This window comes from Bubalus kerabau, chromosome 4 (genome assembly GCF_029407905.1).
Source record: "Bubalus kerabau isolate K-KA32 ecotype Philippines breed swamp buffalo chromosome 4, PCC_UOA_SB_1v2, whole genome shotgun sequence".
NCBI classification, from domain to species: domain Eukaryota; kingdom Metazoa; phylum Chordata; class Mammalia; order Artiodactyla; family Bovidae; genus Bubalus; species Bubalus kerabau.
Window position 1 is genome coordinate 110,436,211 of NC_073627.1, and position 20,357 is coordinate 110,456,567.

The 20,357-nt window shown below is 37.9% G+C and overlaps 1 protein-coding gene and 1 non-coding gene across 4 annotated transcripts in view; one reads left to right on the forward strand and one right to left on the reverse strand.

Moving 5' to 3' along the window:
* PIP5K1B (phosphatidylinositol-4-phosphate 5-kinase type 1 beta) overlaps positions 1–20,357 on the forward strand; it is a 471,859-nt gene that overhangs the window by 382,360 nt on the left and 69,142 nt on the right. For all 3 annotated transcript variants that reach the window (XM_055578263.1, XM_055578262.1, XM_055578261.1), the window contains 3 exons: positions 299–383; positions 14,203–14,358; positions 19,346–19,490. In XM_055578263.1, coding sequence (XP_055434238.1) covers positions 299–383; positions 14,203–14,358; positions 19,346–19,490 — 386 coding nt within the window. The remainder of the gene's footprint in view (positions 1–298; positions 384–14,202; positions 14,359–19,345; positions 19,491–20,357) is intronic.
* On the reverse strand, positions 14,507–14,611 carry LOC129651968 (small nucleolar RNA U13). The gene has a single exon (XR_008714457.1). It is a non-coding gene; the product is annotated as a small nucleolar RNA U13 (small nucleolar RNA).

The following is a 20,357-nucleotide window of genomic DNA, read 5'->3' on the forward strand; positions in this document are numbered from 1 at the left end:
TCAAGGATTAGCTGTTTGGGTTTATAAAGCAGAGTCTTTGCTATCTCAGCCCTGCCCCTCTTCATGATCTGTTTCGCCATGAGTATCTGGAATCTTTACTCAGATTGATCCTTGTGCTTTTTGCCCCAGCTCAGCTCCTGTGCACACGCCCACAGGCATCACTCATGTCTGGCTCCTAACATCCACACCTCCTGGTTAAGGACATTGGCTAACAGAGAGCTTGTTGCATAGAGCTTTCTACTGACTTGAAACAAACTGTGTGAGAGGTAAACCTGTGGTACCTGATTTATCTTTTCAGGACACTGTTTCGGTTCATAGACCCAGCTTTTATGCAGACAGATTTCTAAAGTTTATGAATTCCAGAGTTTTCAAGAAAATTCAAGGTAAGATTTTTATGAATTTCTTTTTTTTACCTTCAGCACTTAATGACTGGCTTCACTTTGTAAGATTTTTATTGAAAGCATTTGAACTATTTATCTCCCCAAAGCAGTAATCAGTAATTGTAGTTAAATATCTTCAGTTCAGTTCAGTTCAGTCGCTCAGTCATGTCCGACTCTTTGCGACCCCATGAATCGCAGCACGCCAGGCCTCCCTGTCCATCACCAACTCCCGGAGTTCACCCAGACTCACGTCCATCGAGTCAATGATGCCATCCAGCCATCTCATCCTCTGTCGTCCCCTTCTCCTCCTGCCCCCAATCCCTCCCAGCATCAGAGTCTTTTCCAATGAGTCAACTCTTTGCATGAGGTGGCCAAAGTACTGGAGCCTCAGCTTTAGCATCATTCCTTCCAAATAAATCCCAGGGCTGATCTCCTTCAGAATGGACTGGTTGGACCTCCTTGCAGTCCAAGGGACTGTCAAGAGTCTTCTCCAACACCACAGTTCAAAAGCATCAATTCTTTAGTCCTCAGCTTTCTTTATAGTCCAATTCTCACATCCACACATGACTACTGGAAAAACCATAGCTTTGACCAGACAAACCTTTGTTGGCAAAGTAATGTCTCTGCTGTTTAATATGGTGTCTAGGTTTGTCATGGCTTTTCTTAAGGAGTGTCTTTTAATTTCATGGCTGCAATCACCATTTGCAGTGAGTTTGGAGCCCAAGAAAATCAACTCTGTGCTGTTTCCATTATTTCCCCATCTAATTTCCATGAAGTGATGGGACTGGATGCCATGATCTTAGTTTTTTTGAATGTTGAGTTTTAAGCCAGCTTTTTCACTTTCCAAAAACTTACAGGATGCTGCAAAGTCAGTGCTGGGAGGGAAATATATAGCTATAAATGCCTACGTTCAAAAAGAAGGAAGATCACAAATCAGTACCCTAACTTTAAACCATAAGGAATTAAAAAAGGAAGAGCAGAGTAAACCCAAAGTTAACAATGGTTATTCTGACCCATGAGGTTGTGTGTTATTTTCTTTTTCTTTACATCAATATTTATTAAATTTTCTACAACAGGTGTGTATAATTTATGTAGAAATGTTTTTAACTATATTAAAAGAAAAAAATATTGTTCCTTATGTTATCATTTAGATATTTTGTTGTCCAATTTAGTAACGATTTAACGTGAAAGTCACTCAGTCGTGTCTGACTGTTTGCGACTCCATGGACTATACAGTGCATGGAATTCTCCAGACCAGAATACTGGAGTGGGTAGCCATTCCACTCCTTCTCCAGGAGATCTTCCCAACCCAAGGATTGAATCCAGGTCTCCCTCATTGCAGGTGGATTCTTTACCAGCTGAGCTACCAGGGAAGCCCCATAACAATTTAGCCATACACAAAAAGCTTAAAAAGTGGAAAATTCGTATTTTTTATTTATATAAGACAGATTTTTTAAATAATATTTGTTGGAGTTCTTTGTTAATGAAAGTGAAGCACTTTATTTTTTAAGCTTTTTCCCCCTAATGTTACATATAGCATTCACATAATGTTACATATAACATTATGTAAGTTTAAGGTGTAATGATGTGACGATGTTACATATAACATTTACATGTTACATATAGCATTTTCCCATAATGTTACATATAGCATTATGTAAATTTAAGGTATAAAATGTGATGATATGATACAAATATATATTGCACAATGATAATCACAGTTATGTTACTTTGTACCTTCACCATCCTATATAATTACCAATTGTGATTGTGTATGTGTATCATGAGAATATTTAAGACCTACCCTCCTAGCATCTTTCCAGTGGATAAGACAGAATTCTTAACTGTAGTCACCTTGCTGTATATTAGATTTCTAAGACTTATTCATCTTATGAAATGCAAGTTGGTGCTCTTTGACCAATATATCCCCATTTCACCCACCTGTCAGCCCCAAGGAACAATTCTTCTACTCTCTGTGTCTATGAATTCAGCTTCTTTAGCACATGTAAATGAGATCATACAGTATTTGTCTTTCTCTTTCTGGCTTATTTCACTTAACATAATGCTGTCATGGTCCATCTATATTGTCACAAGTGACACAATTTCCTAATTTTTAACAGCTGAATAATATTCATATATGTGTCAGTTTTTTTATCCATTCATCTGTCAGTGGACATTTGGGTTGTTTCCATGTCTTGGCTATTGGGAATAATGCCTCACATACAGTGGAAATGCAGATCTCTCTTTGAGATGGTGATTTCATTTCCTTCAGATACATACCCAGAAGTGGGGACTGCTAGATCATATGATAGTTCTATTTTTAACTTTTTGAGGTGTCTCCATGCTGTTTTCATAGTGGCTGATCAATTTACTTTACCATCAACAGTGTACCGGGGTTCCCTTTTCTCCATATCCTGGCAATGCTTGTTATTTGTTGTATTTTTGATAATAGCCATTCTGACAGGTATTAGGTGATTATGGTTTTGATTTGCATTTCCATAATGATTGCTAATGTTACATATCTTTTCATGCACCTGTTGGCCATTGGTATGTCTTCTTTGAAAAATGTCTATTCAGGACATTTTTTTTTTTTTGCCCATTTTTAAATCAGATTATTTGATTTTTTGCTATTGGATTGTATGAATTGTTTATATATTGTGAATATTAACCCCTTATTTGGAACATGGTTTGCAAATATTTTCTCCCATTCTGTAGGCTGCCTCTTCATTTTATTGACTGTTTCTTTTGTTTTATAGATGCTTTTTAATTTGAGGTAGTCCCACTTGTTTATTTTGCTTTTATTGCTCATGCTTTTTTGTGTGATATCCAAAAAGTTATTCCCAAGACCATTGTCAAGGAACGTTTCCCTATATTTTCTTATGCTATTGTTAGTTTCAGGTTTTATATTTAAGTCTTTAACCTGAACTGTGCCAATGTAAAAATATTAGAAAATGCAAAAGAATGCCAAGAAAACTGTGAAAATTATTTAATATCCCACTACCTAGAGATATCCACAGCAAATATTTTTCCTCCAGTTTTATTGAGCTGTAGTCAACATATAACACTGTTTAAGATGTGCAGCATGATTTGACTTTCATACATCATGAAATGGTTATTACAATAGTTTCTTGTTGTTTAGTTGCTACATTGTGTCTGATTCTTTGCAATTCCATGGACTGTAGCCCACAAGGCTCCTCTGTCCCTGGGATTGCCCAGGTGAGAATACTGGAGTGGGTTTCCATTTCCTTCTCCAGGGAATCTTCCAACCGAGGGATCGAGCTCGTGTCTCCTGCTCGTATATGGATTCTTCACCAATGAGCCACCTAAACAGCCGTTATCTCAGCTAGGCATAAATTAAAGACAGAGAAAAAAATTTTCCTTGTGATGATAAATCCTAGGATTTACTCTGTCAACAACTTTCCTGTGTAACATACAGCAGTGTTAATCACACGAATCATATTGTACAGTTCAGTCCAGTCGCTCAGTCGTGTCCGACTCTTTGCAACCCCATGAATTGCAGCACGCCAGGCCTCCCAGTCCATCACCAACTACCAGAGTCCACCCAAACCCATGTCCATCAAGTCGATGATGCCGTCCAACCATCTCATCCTCTGTCGTCCCCTTCTCCTCCTGCCCCCAATCCCTCCCAGCATCAGAGTCTTTACCAATGAGTCAACTCTTCGCATGAGGTGGCCAAAGTACTGGAGTTTCAGCTTTAGCATCATTCCTTTCAAAGAACACCCAGGACTGATCTCCTTCAGAATGGACTAGTTGGATCTCCTTGCAGTCCAATGGACTCTCAAGAGTCTTCTCCAACACCACAGTTCAAAAGCATCAATTCTTTGGTGCTCAGCTTTCTTCACAGTCCAACTCTCGCATCCATACATGACCACTGGAAAAACCATAGCCTTGACTAGACGGACCTTTGTTGGCAAAATAATGTCTCTACTTTTCAATATGCTATCTAGGTTGGTCATAACTTTCCTTCCAAGGAGTAAGTGTCTTTTAATTTCATGGCTGCAGTCACCATCTGCAGTGATTTTGGAGCCCCCAAAAATAAAGTCGGACACTATTTCCACTGTTTCCCCATCTATTTCCCATGAAGTGATGGGACCGGATGCCATGATCTTCGTTTTCTGAATGTTGAGCTTTAAGCCAACTTTTTCACTCTCCCCTTTCACTTTCATCAAGAGGCTCTTTAGTTCTTCTTCACTTTCTGCCATAAGGGTGGTGCCATCTGCATATCTAAGGTTATTGATATTTCTCCCAGCAATCTTGATTCCAGCTTGTGCTTCTTGCAGCCCAGTGTTTCTCATGATGTACTCTGCATATAAGTTAAATAAGCAGGGTGACAGTACACAACCTTGATGTACTTCTTGTCCTATTTGGAACCAGTCTGCTGTTCCATGTCCAGTTCTAACTGTTGCTTCCTGACCTGCATATAGGTTTCTCAAGAAGCAGGTCAGGTGGTCTGGTATGCCCATCTCTTTCAGAATTTTCCACAGTTTATTGTGATCCACACAGTCAAAGGATTTGGCATAGTCAATAAAGCAGAAATAGATGTTTTTCTGGAACTCTCTTGCTTTTTCGATGATCCAGTGGATGTTGGCTGGATGTTTGAACTCTGGTTCCTCTGCTATGGTAGTTAATGAAGAACTCCAAGACAGTTTGTGCCAAGGGGGGCCTTCCTGGCTTGATGCTGCCAGTGCCCCCATCCCTGTGGGTGGGCCCCTGCCAGCCCTTGCCACCACAGGAGACCCTCCAACACTGGCAGGTAGTTTTGGTTCAGTCATCTGTGGGGTCACTGCTCCTTCGCTCTGAGTCTTGGCGCACAGAAGATTTTGGCTGTGCCTCCAAGACTGTAGTCTCTGTTTCCCCCAGTGCTGTGGAAGTCCTGTAATCAAGTTCTGCTGGCCTTCAAGGCCAGATTCCCTGGGGATTCCCAGTCCTTTTGTCAGATCCCTAGGCTGGGAAGCCCGACATGGGGTTCTGAACTTTCAGAACAGTGGGAACGCTTCTTTGGTATTATTGTTCTCCATTTTGTGGTTTACCCACCTAGCAAGTATAGGATGTTACTTTATCATGATTGCACCCCTCCTACGATCTCTCTGTGATTTCTTCTTTGTCTTTGGATGTGGAGTCTTTTTTTGGTGGGTTCCAGCATCCTCCTGTCAATGGTTGTTCAACATCTAGTTGCAATTTTGGTGTTCTGGCAGGAGGAGGTGAACGTACATCCTTCTGCTCCACCATCTTGAACTGGAAGGTTGCCCACTTTTCAGTTGGGTTGTTTGTTTTCCTGGTATTGACTTGCATGAGCTACTTGTGTATTTTTGGAGATTAAGCCTTTGTTGTTTCACTTGCTAGTATTTTCTCCCATTCTGAGGATTGTCTTTTCAATTTGCTTATAGTTTCCTTTGCAGTGAAAACGCTTTTAAGTTTAATTAGGTCCACTTGTTTATTTTGTTTTACTACCATTACTCTAGGAAGTGGGGTCATAGAGGATCTTGCTGTGATTTGTGTCAGAGTGTTCTACCTATGTTTTCCTCTAAGAGCTTTAAAGTTTCTGGTCTTACATTTAGATCTTTAATCCATTTTGAGTTTCTCTTTGTATATGGTGTTAGGAAGTGTTCTAATTTCATTCTTTTACACTCAGCTGTCCAGTTTTCCCAGCACCACTGATTGAAGAGACTGTCTTTGCCTCATTGTCTATTCTTACCTCCTTTGTCAAAGATAACGTGCCCGTAGGTGCATGGGTTTATCTCTAGGCTTTCCATCTAGTTCCATTAGTCTATATTTCTGTTTTTGTGGCAGTACCATACTGTCTTGATGACTGTAGCTTTGTAGTGTAGTCTGAAATCAGGAAGGTTGAGTCCTCCAGCTCCATTCTTCCTTCTCAAGTTTGCTGTGGATATTCAGGGTCTTTTATGTTTCCATACAAATTGTGAAATTTTCTGCTAGTTCTGTGAAAAATGCCATTGGTAATTTGATAGGGATCACGCAGAATCTGTAGATTGTGTTTTGTAGTATAGTCATTTTCACAATATTGCTTCTTCCAACCCAGGAGCATGGAATATCTCTCTATTTATGTCATCTTAGATTTCTTTCATCAGTGTCTTATAGTTTTCTGTATACAGTTCTTTTTGTTTCCTTAGTTGGGTCTGTTCCTAGGTATTTTATTCTTTTTCCCTAGAAGTTTTGACTGCCTTCATCTAATTCCCCCTCCTCCCAACCTCACCCCCAGTCTCTGATAGCCACAGATCTGATCTCTTTTTCTACAAGTTTGTTTGTTTTTTAAGTATAATTGATCTACAAAACTATGTTAGTTCCTGTTATGCAGCATAGAGATTTGATATTTTTATACATTTCAAACTGATCATCACAATAAGTCTCCTTATAATATGTCACAATGCAAAGATATCACATAATAATTGACTATTCCCCACACTGTACATTTCATAACGGTGGCTCATTTATTTTGCAACCAGAAGTTTATACCTCTTAATCTTTCTCACCTATTTGCCCCACCACTACCACTACCTGAAATATCCGTATTTATCTTTCTTTGTCTGACTGATTTCACTTAGCATAATACCCTCTCAATCTATCCATGAGGTCACAAATGGCAAGATTTCATTCTTTTTTATGGATGAGCAATATTCCTGTGTGTGAGAGAGAGAGAGATCAATCTTTAGCCACTCATGTATTGATGGGTGGGCACATAGGTTGCTTCCATATTTTGACTGATGTAAATAATGCTACAATGAATATAAAGGTGCATATATCCTTTCTAATTAGTGCTTTGTTTTCTTTGGATGAATATCCAGCAGTGGAATTGTTGGATATGGTAGTTCTGTTTTTAACTTTTTGAGGAATCCCCATACTGTTTTCCATAGTGGCTGATCATTTTACCTTCCCACCAACAGTACCCAAGGCTTCCCTTTATTCCATATCTTCACCAACACTTGTTACTTGTTGTCTTTCTGATAATAGCCATTCTGGTTGGCAGCTATATGTCATCTTTGGAAAAATGTCTGTTCAGATCCTCCACACTAATATTTTGACATTCTTCCTACCCATCTTTATTTCTGTACTTTGTGTATTTATACAAAAGTAGTGGCACAGTGGTGTACAGTTTTATGTCTGTGTCCTCTGTTTTTTACATGAGTAGTTTCCCATATCATTGTATATTGAACAAAGAAGCTGTTTAAAATTATGATACAGCATTAAAATTATGTGGGTATGCCATGATCTATTTAATGATTCTGTCATTATTGGGCATTTACATTATTTCTCCCTTTTCTAATTAGTATTTTTATGAGCATCATTTTAGATAAATATTGTTTCCAAGCTTACGATTATTTCTTTAGGATAGATTCCAAGAGAAGTACCGAGTGTTTAAAATGCACATTATTGCACAGAATGATTATGCCATTCTAGACTTCCACAAGTGCCTATATTCTTCTAGCCTTTAGCCAGAATTATTCTTTTTTAATTATGCTACTCTGATAAGGAAAAAATGTTATCTGATTGTTTTATTTTGCCTGTCTTAAGTACTGGTAAAGTTCAACCTTTATTCATGTTTATTAGCCATTTTAGTTCCTTTGAGAATTGAGCTTCGAAATATTTGTTCATTTATATTAGCGTTTACTATTTATCCAAGCGATTTGTGTGAACTCTACATACTAAATATATCAGTCCCTTTTTCTAAACCTTATTTCATTCTAAGAAAAACTTTTATGTCACATTTGACTATCTCAGTGGTATCTTAAAATTGGTCTAAAATCGAGACCACTACAAATTAAATTCTCTGATTGTCTTTTCTGCCTAAGATAGAGCATAACATAGTATTTATTCAGCCTGAAATCCTGTCTGAACACCAACTTATGGTTCAGATTTTCTGCCTCTCTTCACCCTTTGCTGTGGTTAAAAACATGCATTTCTTTGTGGCCCCTGGTAGATTTATGAAGGAGATAGTCCTTGGGACCCCAGCTTCAGTGAGTCTCCTCCATGAGATTCCCCATCTTCAGAGCTTTTGCTTTCTTAACAGTGTATAAATTCATGGTACAGTCAGTGGCATCCTCAATTCCATGACATATGGTGTGAGTTGTGAATCTTTCTAATTTGTATAGTTTATCATTTTTTTAATATTACAGGTCTTTTACTCCTCAGGTGGTCAGATCTATTTTTTTTTTTATCATTTTTCTCTACATTTTACAACATCTCTATTCAGATACAATTCACATACTGGGAAATTCACCTTTCCAAAGTATGTGATTTGGTGATTCTTAATATATTCACAAAGTTGTGAAAATATTACCACTATCTAATTTTAGAACATTTTCATTACTTCTAAAAGAAACTTACATACCCATTAGCAGTTACTTTTCATTCCTTCCTTTTCCTAGCCCCTGGCAACTACTCATTTATTTTCTCTCTCTGGATTTGCCTATTATGGATATGTCATATAGATGGAAGTAACCAATATGTGGCCTTTTGTGTTTGGTCTTTTCACTTAACATGATGTTTTCAAAGTTTAGTCATCTTATAGTACTTTACTTTTTTATTGCTGAATAATATTCCATTGTATGGAAAAAATACATTTTGTTTATTGATTCACTGGTTGATGGATATTTGTGTTGTTTACATTTTTGGCTATTCTGCTCTGAAAATTCATACACAAGATTTCTGTGGACATAAGTTTTCATTACTCTTGGTATATACCTAGGAGTGGAATTGGTAGGTCAGGTGGTAATTCTATTTAACATTTTGAGGGAATGCCAAACTCTTTTCTAAAACAGGTACACAATTTTGCAGTCTCACTAGCCATGTATGAGAGATCCAGTTTTCCACATCCTCACCAATGCTTGTTACTGTCTTTTTAATTTTAGACATCCTAGTGAGTATAAAGTAGTATCTCAATGTGGTTTAGATTTGTATTTTTCTAATGACTGATGATATTCAACATCTTTTTTTTGTGCTTATTGAGTATTTATATCTTCCTTGGAGAAATTTCTATACACATACTTTGCCTATTTTCAGTTATTTGTCTTTTTATTGTTAAGTTATAGAGAGTTCTTTATATATTCTTGACAGGAGTTTCTGTTAACAGATATATTATTTACAGATATTGATTTAATTTATACTAGATGGTGTGAGGTAGGGTCCAGCTTCATTCTTTTGCATATGGATATCCAGTTGTCCTAGCATCATTTTTTGAATGGCCTGTTCTTTCCCCCATTGGATTATCTTGGTTTCCTTGTTGAAAATCAGTTGTCCACAAATTAGGACTAATTTCTGGATTGCCCTCAGGGTGCTCAAGAACCTGCCACACATCCCGAGTCCACACGTCCCTGAAGGCCACCACAATTTACTCAGTTATCCAGACCAGACATGTTGGCATCAAGCTTTGTAAAGGCTTAACCACTGACTTGCAGTCACTCACCAATACCTAGTTGTACCTAGAAATAGCAAGTGTCCATCGCTTCTTCGACGATGCCTTTCCTGTTTTAACTGTGTTTCTTGTGATTTGGATTTGTTGTGTTTGTTTTTGCATAAAGCTGTAGCCCTCACATTGCTTTCTTAGCTCCAGTCATAGCCACCTTGTAGTACTTTACTTTGTACTGCTGAATAATATTCCATTGTATGGATATAACCCATCCAATCCAGTGTCACCCCACCCCAGCCACAGGGATCAATTTAATCGCCTCTTGCTGATTTCCGTGCTTAAAAAGGAAACCCTCTCGTGTTTCAGAAGTTTTCTTCTTGTTAAGAACTTCAATGTATTACCTAGTATGCAAAATCCTTAACTCTGCTTCTGAGTCCCAGTGTGAGGCGGCCTCTCTTTCCCTCCCCTGTGATTTCCCTCCCACATTCCATGCTCTACCCTGTCCTCTAGGCTCCAGCAGCTCTGAGCACCCTGCAGTTACCCTGCATTCAAGGCTGCCTATACATCTGTACAGCCCTTGTCCCTTTGCCTGTAACAGTCTCCATCCTTTCCTGGTTCTCCTTCACTTCTCAACTCAGACAATGCTTCTTTCATAGAACTTACTATACTTTGCCATGGTGAGCTGTCGTCCTATTTCCTCACTTGACTTTGCATTCCTGAAAAGTGGGGACCGTGTTTGGTTCTCTTATATATTCCCAGACCCTAGCACATTTCCTGGCACATTGTAGCCAATCATTATTTGATGAATAATTGAATGAATGAATGGAATTTAATTTAAAGTACTTAGGGTAGCAATTTAATTAGTAATTTGACACTTTAAAATGCAACTTCAACATCTTTTATCAACTATGATTAAGTTAAAGCTCTTAGTTCCTACAGGCATACTTGCTTTGTAGGTGAAAACTTCCCCTCGCTACCCCTAACCTCAAGAAAACAGTACCTGGTCTTCAGGTTTCTTTTTTTTAATCAAAATTTTTAATCTTCTTAAATCCATTTATCCCACCCCAGAATTGAGTCCTGCTGTCAATGTAATAATGTTTACAAAATCCAATAATACTTTCTGGAAATATTAGTCACTGTAATGTTGAAACCTCACTGAAATTCTCTACCCAGATAATGTGTCTAAAGTACTAAAACTTAAGTTTTCTGGAAGGAGTAGAATAATACATTAATTAGTTAAAAATCAACTGTCCTAAAATTTTGGAATAGTTAATTCATTCAGCCAACATGTGAGCACATATTATATACCTAGCATTATGCTAAACATTAATAAAAGCTTTTTTGAAAAAAATTAATTCCATTGGTAATTTCATAGCCTGTTTTGGGTCAGGGGTTGGAACATGAAACAGATTTATAATGTAATAAAGCAGCTGTTAGTTGAGTTTTTGCACAGGCTACTGTAGGTACACAGAGAGAAATAAAATTGATCTTCCCCCAAAGAACTTAACAATGAAAAGAATATTTAAGTCCTAAAATGCAAGCCAGCATTTCAAGTTAGAGGCAGGAAAGACATCTCATGTAGGAGGAGCAGCATGTACAAAGGCCCAGGGGTAGGAATGAACAGAAGAGTTTCAGGGGTGGCAGATGGGTGAGCTAAAGACAAATTCAGGAGTTTCTGTGGCACAAAAGAAAGTAACCAGCCAAAACCATCCTTTGAGATTCTCCCATCAAAACGAGTCCCTGAGGTATTCAATTTCTGCAAGATTCAAGTCCTTATCCACTGAGAGAGTCTCAGATAATTCCTTTAAGGAAGAGTCACCATTTACAACAAAAGTAAAGGCTTTCTTTAGGTGCTGTGTGGCCCTTGCAGGAATTTGTTTGGGGTCTTCTCTGCTCCGCATTGCATGTATGCTGATAATGAGCCAAGAGTTATTTCTTTACTGGGGCTCTTGGCCTTTGGTTCATTATAAGTCACAAGTACAGACCGTTCTCTGAGCATCTTCCCCTCACTCACCCTTCCATGTCGCTGCCAGCATTCGTCTGATCCTAGGTCTCCCTCAGTTTAGGAAATGAGCATTGGCCTAGAACGATGCAAGTCTCAAATCTTTTGGTCTCAGGGCCACATTACATTATTAAAAATGACTTAGGACCCCAAAGATCCTTTATTCACATTTATCTAAATTTATTTAAATATCTATATTTAACCTATTAGAAATTCAAATTGAGGGAAATTTTAAATATTCATTAATTCTTATAAAAGCAAAAAATTGCATGTCAACATAAGTCAATATTAACAAAAAAGTAATTTTGAAAAGTAATTGTATTAATTAATAAATAATAAAATAAATAATAAATAATTGTAAATTATTGTATGAGAATAAATAATTGTATGAGAAAAGTGGCATTATTTTATATTTTTTCAAATCCCTAATTCCAGCTTAATAGAAGACATCTAGATTCCCATGTCTGCTTCTGAATTCAATCCATGATTATAACCACAGGTCATGTAGAAAACTCAGGAGAGAATAGGAGTGAGAAAGATAAACAACTTATTGATATTATTAAGAAAATTGTTTTAGCATCACAGACCTTCTAAGAGAATTTCAGGGGTTCCTAGCAGTCCCTGAACCACAGTGAGATCTTCTGACTTAGAAATTTTAAAATACAGTTGACCCTTGAATATCAATGGGAGGAGTGGTTAGGAGCACCAACCCCCTGCATGATTAAAATTTCCTGTGTAACTTAGTCGGCCTCCTCCTGTGTGCTTCCTCAGCATCTGATGATTTAACCAACCCCAGATTATGTGAAACTGTTGTATTTAGTATTGAATTCAAACCTGTGTTGTTCAAGAGTCAACTCTACTATATTGAAAGATGAGAGATGAAGGTTTACAAAAGTTAGCAGATAGAATGTTAAAGCAAAAGCCAACATATGGATAATTACTTCAAGCAAGTGTGACCACTGTTTTGATGGGATGATGAGTTTAAAAAAATGTGACTTATTTGTTCCACTTATTTACCATTAAAATCCATTTCAATCAGTCTTTAAACATTCAAGATCTTCCTCCTCAAAGAAAAACAAACTCTAGTTTTATCTTTCCCACCCCTCACTTTAATCAGAAGATAGAATGCCAAAGAGCTAGGAAGTAAACCACCAATTAAACAACTTCAAAGAAAGACACCTGGGGTTTCATGCTTTCTAGCTCTGGACCTTGAGCAGGTCACAACTTTTCGACTCTCAGTTTCTAGACCCATAAAAGGGCTTACCTCCCTCACATGACCATCTGGATAATTTGAGATGTGGAATGTTAGTGTTGGCTTCCAAACTCTCAAGCCCTCTACACATGTTATTGATTATAATTATGTTGTTATTATTATTATAATACTACTCATGGGACACATAAACCTCCCCTTCTCTTTAAGTGGAGAGATTGCCCTCTATGCTTTCCTCATTTGTGTGTCCCAAAGCCCTTCTCCAGCTAAGTTCTTGCAAGCTGCCGATGGGAAGGCCCCTGATGAGTTGTATAATCTAAGCTCTGAGATTCCCAAGGCCAAACACAATCAGTCTAATGCATCAGCTGTCAGGTTACCCCTACATGCAAACCTCCAAAGGAAGAGAGACACTGCCAAGACCAAGTTCAGGGAGAAGTATAAACAGGCTTCAGGTAGGTAGGCTTCCTCAATGCTCTCACAATGTTCAGACAAGAAGAATAATTAAAAATATAAATGAAGATGGTCTGGCTGCAGCTGAAGCAGCTCCCATTGACATATCAAAAGTAAAGCCACAGCCTTCAGTGAGCATGATTGATGGTGAAGTATGCTTGCCTTGGTACAGGTTTCCAGCACACTTCAGAAGCCATAGAATGCTGTTTGGACAAAGATCAGGAGTGAATTTATACATCTAATATAACCATGACCTAGAAAAGACTGAAAGGGACGGAAATTTGAGTGGAAAGTCACTCAAAGAAAAAAAGCAAACCAGAAGTAACTTGGCTAAATTGGGTAACATAAGTATAAGATTAAACATTGGCATGTTTAGAAATTCCCAGTCCCAAGTTAATAAAACTGGGGTCATGAGAATTCTCCTTACTTTACCATCTGCCTTTATCAACCCACTCAGCCTCCTCTCAGCACTAGAAAAACACTGCTCAGAGGAGGAAAAATAATTCTTTAGCAATAAACATTTGAATTTCACCTCAAGTAAGACTACATTTCAAAATCTGAAAAGACAGCTCAACCCGGATTTATTCTAAGACATTTTGATTTAAGTCACTTTGGACAAATAATATTGTCTCCCTTTCCTTGTGTATGTAAAACAAAGCTCCTTGCATCCTACTCAGATAATGACTAAAATGTTAATAAGTCATGAGTAAAATTTTAATTAAAAAATATTATTAATGTGGTTTTACAATAATTATCTATTTTTTTCTTTTTCTAGCTTTGAAGGCGTCACCTTCTAAGAAACGGTGCAACTCCATCGCTGCCCTGAAGGCAACCTCACAGGAGATTGTGTCCTCAATTAGCCAGGAATGGAAGGATGAGAAGCATGATTTGCTGACTGAAGGGCAGAGTTTTAGCAGCCTTGATGAAGAAGGTAAAGACACAGAACTTAAACCACAAGAATTTTTTCTTTCTTTTCTTGTTTTTTTTTATTCATACAAGTAATGTAAACTCACAGTAGAAAAATTAGAAAACAGTTTCTCTAAGAAACAAAGTCTCTTAACTGACTTTTTTCTTTTTTACATCAGACAGGTATTGTGCTGGTGTCTTAACAAGGTTTGCAGGGAGGCACATGTCACGCAGCATCATGAACACCCAATCATCACACTCATGAACTACAAAAGGATCTTCTTAACTGATTTTTTAAAAGATATTTATAGTATGACACAGTTAACATAAAATTTTTGAAACACATAAACAATCCTGTATTGGTTTATGGTAAAAAAAAATAATAATAATTAGAACATACTAAAATATTAAGAAACAAAGATCTATAATCCCACTACCTGAACATACCAAATCTGAAGGTTTTGGTATTTTCACTAGTAGACCTTGGTCTGTGCTTATATATATATATATTTTTTTTTTTTTTCCAAACACACATAGACGTTATATACATATACGAGGCAGGAAGAAAAGGGGACAACAGAGGATCAGATGATTGGATGGCATCACGGACTCTATGGACATGAGTTTGAGCAAGCTCCGGGAGTTGGTGATGTACAGGGAAGCCTGGCATGCCACAGTACATGGGGTCTCAAAGAGTCAGACACGACTGCGCGACTGAACTGACCAACAGCATAGCAGTGAATTACCAACTTATTTTGGTCCTTTTTAATGAGTTTAATAGAAGTTTTATAATGTTCTCCTGGCATGTCATTGTCCTACCTTTTGTTAGATTTATTTCTCAAATGGTTGTAGAGATAAAGACAGATATGTGTTTTCTGTCTTTTCAGATAATGTATCTTTAAGATTTGGTTTTTCTGGCTATTTGTTGCTACTGCATAGACCTCACATCTTTCTTACTTGCTGACTAGGGCTTCTGGTACAATGATAAATAGAAGTAGTGCTTGTGGGCAGCCTTGCCTCATCCTGATTTTAAAGGGAATTCTAATGTTTCACTTCTGAGAAAGTAGTTTGATGTATCAGATACCCATAGTCAAGTCAAGGAAGTTCCTTTTTATTCCTAGTTTCTAAAATTTTTATCAAGAATGAGTGTTGCATTTTATCAAATGTTTTTCTCTATCTCTTGAGTTAATCATTTGGATTTTCTCTCTAATCCTATAAGAGGAAGTAACATTTTGGATTTTATTATCAGTTTATTCTTTTGGGAATCCCAGCATTTCCTGAAAGTTTCTTTTACTTCCTGTAGAATATTAGATCTCTCCTTGGGGTTTTATTTTCCTCAGAGCCTTTAAAATAGCATGTTCATCCTTGGCCCTTTTGCAGCACTTATCCATATGTGCCAAGTTGGATTTCTTTAACTTTTACCCAGATTTAGCAATTTCAACGAGAGTTACTGAATTGCCCTTGCTCCTCACTCTGAGTTAATGGCTCCAGTTTCTGACATCCATGCTCTTTCCCTAGCTTCCCTGCGTTGGTATCTCCCTACCACACTGCTTAATTCTCTAGAATTAACTCATTTTTTTAAACTGTAACAAACTTTCAGATAGTGTGCTCAATACGGCTTCTGTCAGCTATGCTCATTTAAACATGTATATATTGCTTCTAAAGTGTAAGCTATGAGTCCAGTTGTTAATCTAAGGGGATAAGTATAATAAATACACTACATAGCGCCTAGAAAGTCTGGAAACATAGGAAGCAGTGCACAAATCGTGCTTTTTTTCAAATGAACTCCTGGATCTACTGCTTTGAATCTAAAAGCACTTCACCAGAAAAGGTCTCTGAAGGTTGAAGAAGAACCTGTTGAGATTATTCTTTGAAACTGTTGATGTATTATTTTTTTTTTCTTTTTAACTCCCCAGATGATTTTTTTTTAAACTTTACAATATTGTATTAGTTTTGCCAAATATCGAAATGAATCCACCACAGGTACACCTGTGTTCCCCATCCTGAACCCTCCTCCCTCCTCCCTCCCCATACCCTCCCTCTGGGTCGTCCCAGTGCACCAGCCCCAAGCATCCAGTATCGTGCATCGAACCTGAAACTGTTGATGTATTATTTTTAAATGAATTTATCTGGACAATTCTCTGCATCTACAAAGTTTGCTGCAAGATTCAGTCTTTTTATAATGCTCTGCATTTGGGGACTTCCCTTTCAGAGTGCGCCAACTCATCACCAAAGCCCCTCTGGTGTTTAATCATGTACTTTCTGTCTTTCTCAGTATGTCTGGGTTGTATTCGTTTTCTTCTGCCATGTGACAAATGACCAGAAGGTTGCAGCTTACCCCCACTTATCATCTCCCAGTTCTGTAAGTCAGAAGGCTAGCAAGGTTTACCTGGTCCTCTGAACACAACTTTATCAGGGTCACCTCAGAAACGGGTCATCAAGGTGTCGGCTAGGCTGAGTTCTCATCTGGAGGTTCTGGAGAAGACCCCTCCTCCAAGCACTTCCTGTTGTTGGCAGAATTCACTTCCTCGCAGCCGTAGGGCTGAAGTACTCATGTCTTTGCTATCTGACAGGTGTGGGCCGGGTTCACCCCTAGAGACCATCCTTGTTCCTTGCCATGTAGCCCTCTCCATCTTCAGACGGAGAATTTCCTGCAAGTCAGTGCCTCTCACACTTGGAATCTCTGCCATGACGGTGTCTGACCCTTTAATATAGTTAAAGGGTTCACATGATTAGGCCAGGCCTACCTGGATAAAGGGGACACCCTCTGACTAACTCAGGGTTAACTGATTAGTAGCCTTAATTAAATCTGCAAGATTCCTTTTGCCACATAAGATAAAATAATCACAAGAATAATATCTCATCATTCTCACAGCTTCTACCCACACTCAAAGGGAGATTATATAAGGGTGCAGGTCACTGGGGAACATTCTAGAATTCTTCCCACCACACTAGTTAGTTTTTTTAAAAACTGAAGTGTATGGGCATATAAGGAAACAGTGCTCTGGTTCCTTGAGCTGCTCCTAAGAGTCAGCTACCTGGTATTTTGTTGCTCTCTGACCCGGGCCCAAGTCACTGGACAGGTAGTGTTTTTCTATAATCTATCACTCAGGAAGCCTCTGGTTTATGAAGTCAAGCTGAGTATGCCCAAGACCCAAGTCTATTAGTTGTTCTCAGTCCAGCTCCATCCACCTTATATTTAATAGCGATTCATTGGAATCTGATGTGAGCTTGTGTTTCAGATCCACTTTTCTATATTCTTGAGAGTTTTCATATTTTTCTGTATATTTAATGAGAAGGTGGAATCAAGTATGTTGAAGATTGCCAGCCATTTGTCAACTGCTAGACTTGTTGATTTTTGAATGTTGAGTACTTGTGTAATTTTATATGCTCATCATCTATTAGTCATCATGGCAGTTCTTAATTTTGATCTGACTCAGAGGCAAAACTGCACCATCTCCCACACTTTAATGTGTGTCTAGTTTCCTAGTCCAGAGTCCAGGCCTTCTGTGCCTGCCCCCTTCTCCCTCCATTACTCACCCCACATCTCCATCTATATCCCTCCAAATCCAAAGTCCAAAACCTCACATGTTGTTATGCCAATTAGGGTCAATTTCCATTCATATACTTCATGACAGTACATAATTCTGAGCCTGTGGTACCTATAAAAGAATACCACAAACACCTTAAGGCTATATTGTATTTATTATCATCTGTTTTAGCTTGCTTTGGGGAAAGGATTAAAAAGAATCCACAGTTTAGCATAGTGACTCAAGTTAATAATAACTGTATTGCATATTTGAAAGTTGCTAAGAGAGGAGATCTTAAAAATGCTCATCACCAGAAAAAAATGCTAGAAGTGTGTGTGGTGATGGGATGTTAACTCAACTTATTGTGATGATCATTTCACAATATATATTGGGTTAGCCAAAAAGTTCACTCGGGTTTTTCATACCATCTTACAGAAAAAACCCAAACGAACTTTTTGGCCAACCCAATAAACATATCAAATCACTATGTTTTATGATACCTAAAACTGATCCAGTGTTATTGAATATGTGTCAGCTGTACTTCCATAAAATTAAAAAATAAATTATCTCCATGAGGGGAATAAAGGTCCAACTATGGAATGATAAAAACAAGATTCATTCACAGTATTCTATCTCTGGGAATTTATGTCTCTTTTTAAAGGAACTCTGATCTTTGTGGTTGGTCCTTTAAGCAAAATACTATCTCTGACAGGCTGACCAGTAATTGATGTGAATTTGTCCATTGGGAGAGGATGATTTAAAATGATCCAGATTCAACTGTCCAAAAAAAAAAAAAATCCACATAGACTCAGAGTGAGCATAGCCTTGACTGTTCTACTTTTCTGATGGGGGATACTCTTGCATGAGTATTTCCATAGGTACCTACATTTTAAAGAAAAATGAGTTCTCATAAAAAAAAAAAAGCAGTCTTGCTTGTTAAAATATAATATCAAAAGCTGTGAATAATATTCACAGATGCATGTGGGCTCAAACAGGGTTAAGGTCTAGCTGGCTGTTAGTCTCTGAAGCATTTGTTTCCTGGCTCTTAGCAAATCTGAGTTCTTAGATCTGCACTGAGAATCGCAGATGTGAGCACAGCCTCACAAGGGGGATCAGGTTCACTGTTTATACATTTGCCAATCATCCTTTTAATCTCTGTCGAATTATCTCTTCAAGCTCCTAGGAGTTTTTTATGTCATCTTTTGAAACAGTAAATCACTTTATTAGGTTTGAAAAAGAACATTCATAATGTCATTTCCATTAGCCATTTTGTAAATTAGTCCAATTTCCTTTCTGTTTAACCTGTTTCCAAGAAGCTATTTACATTTCTGCTGCAGTTCAGAGGAGCACAATTAATTCACAATTTAATTTGCAGCCTGATATGTAAAATTAATGCTTTTGACTCATTTAGATTATCATAGACACTGAAACAACATTTATTCGTGAGATTCATGAGGGCTTGTTTTGCTTTTTATCACCCAGCACTGGGATCCCGACACAGGCCAGATCTGGTGCCTAGTACTCCATCGCTGTTTGAAGCCGCTTCCTTGGCGACCACAATTTCATCTTCTTCCTTGTATGTCAATGAACATTATCCACATGACAGGACTACGCTTTATTCAAACAGGTAATACTTAGTACAATCAAATTACCAACCAGCTATTACCATGTTAATGTCACAGCTAGACCAGCGTCTCTGAATGAGTCATCCAGTCATCCCTGACAACCCGGTTGTGACCATTGCCTGCCCTGTAAGAAAAACAGAAAATCTGGATTTTTACCGTGGTAGGAGGGAAAATCCTTATGATTTTTATTCACAGTTAATCATTATGTCCTGTAGAAAGTATATATACTTGATTCTATGGGGGGAAAATGTGAATCTTTCATCATTTTTGTTTTAATAATCTTATGAATTTTTGTAAAGCAAGCACTCTTGGTTAATATTTTCACAAATAGTTGCAAAGATATTTGAATATTTTCTTTTTGTATGAGTGATCTTAGTAGCCATGATAAACAGAATAACAGCCCTCCAAAATTGTCTATGTCCTAATCCCCAGCACCTGTGATGCTCTTCCCTTATATAGTGAAAGGGGCTTTGCCAATATGACTAAGCTAAAGATCTGGAAATGGGAAGAGTATCCTGAATTATCCAGATAGACCCAGCACAATCACAGGGTCCACATAAGAGGAAATCAGGAAAGATTAGAGTCAGACAAGGAGGTGTGATGGCAGAAGCAGAGATGAGAGAGAGAGAAAGATTTGAAGATGCTGCATTGTTGGCTTTGAAGGTATACAAAGGGGCATGAGCCAAGGAATGCAGGCAGAGTCTAAATGCCAGAACAGACAAGGAAACAGTCTGCCTTCGAGCATCCACAGAGGAACACAGTACTTCCAACCCTTTGAATGTTAGGACTCTGACTGTTAGAGGTATAAAATAATAAATCTGTCTTATTTTAAGCCATGAAGTTTATGACAGTTTGCCACAGAAGCAATA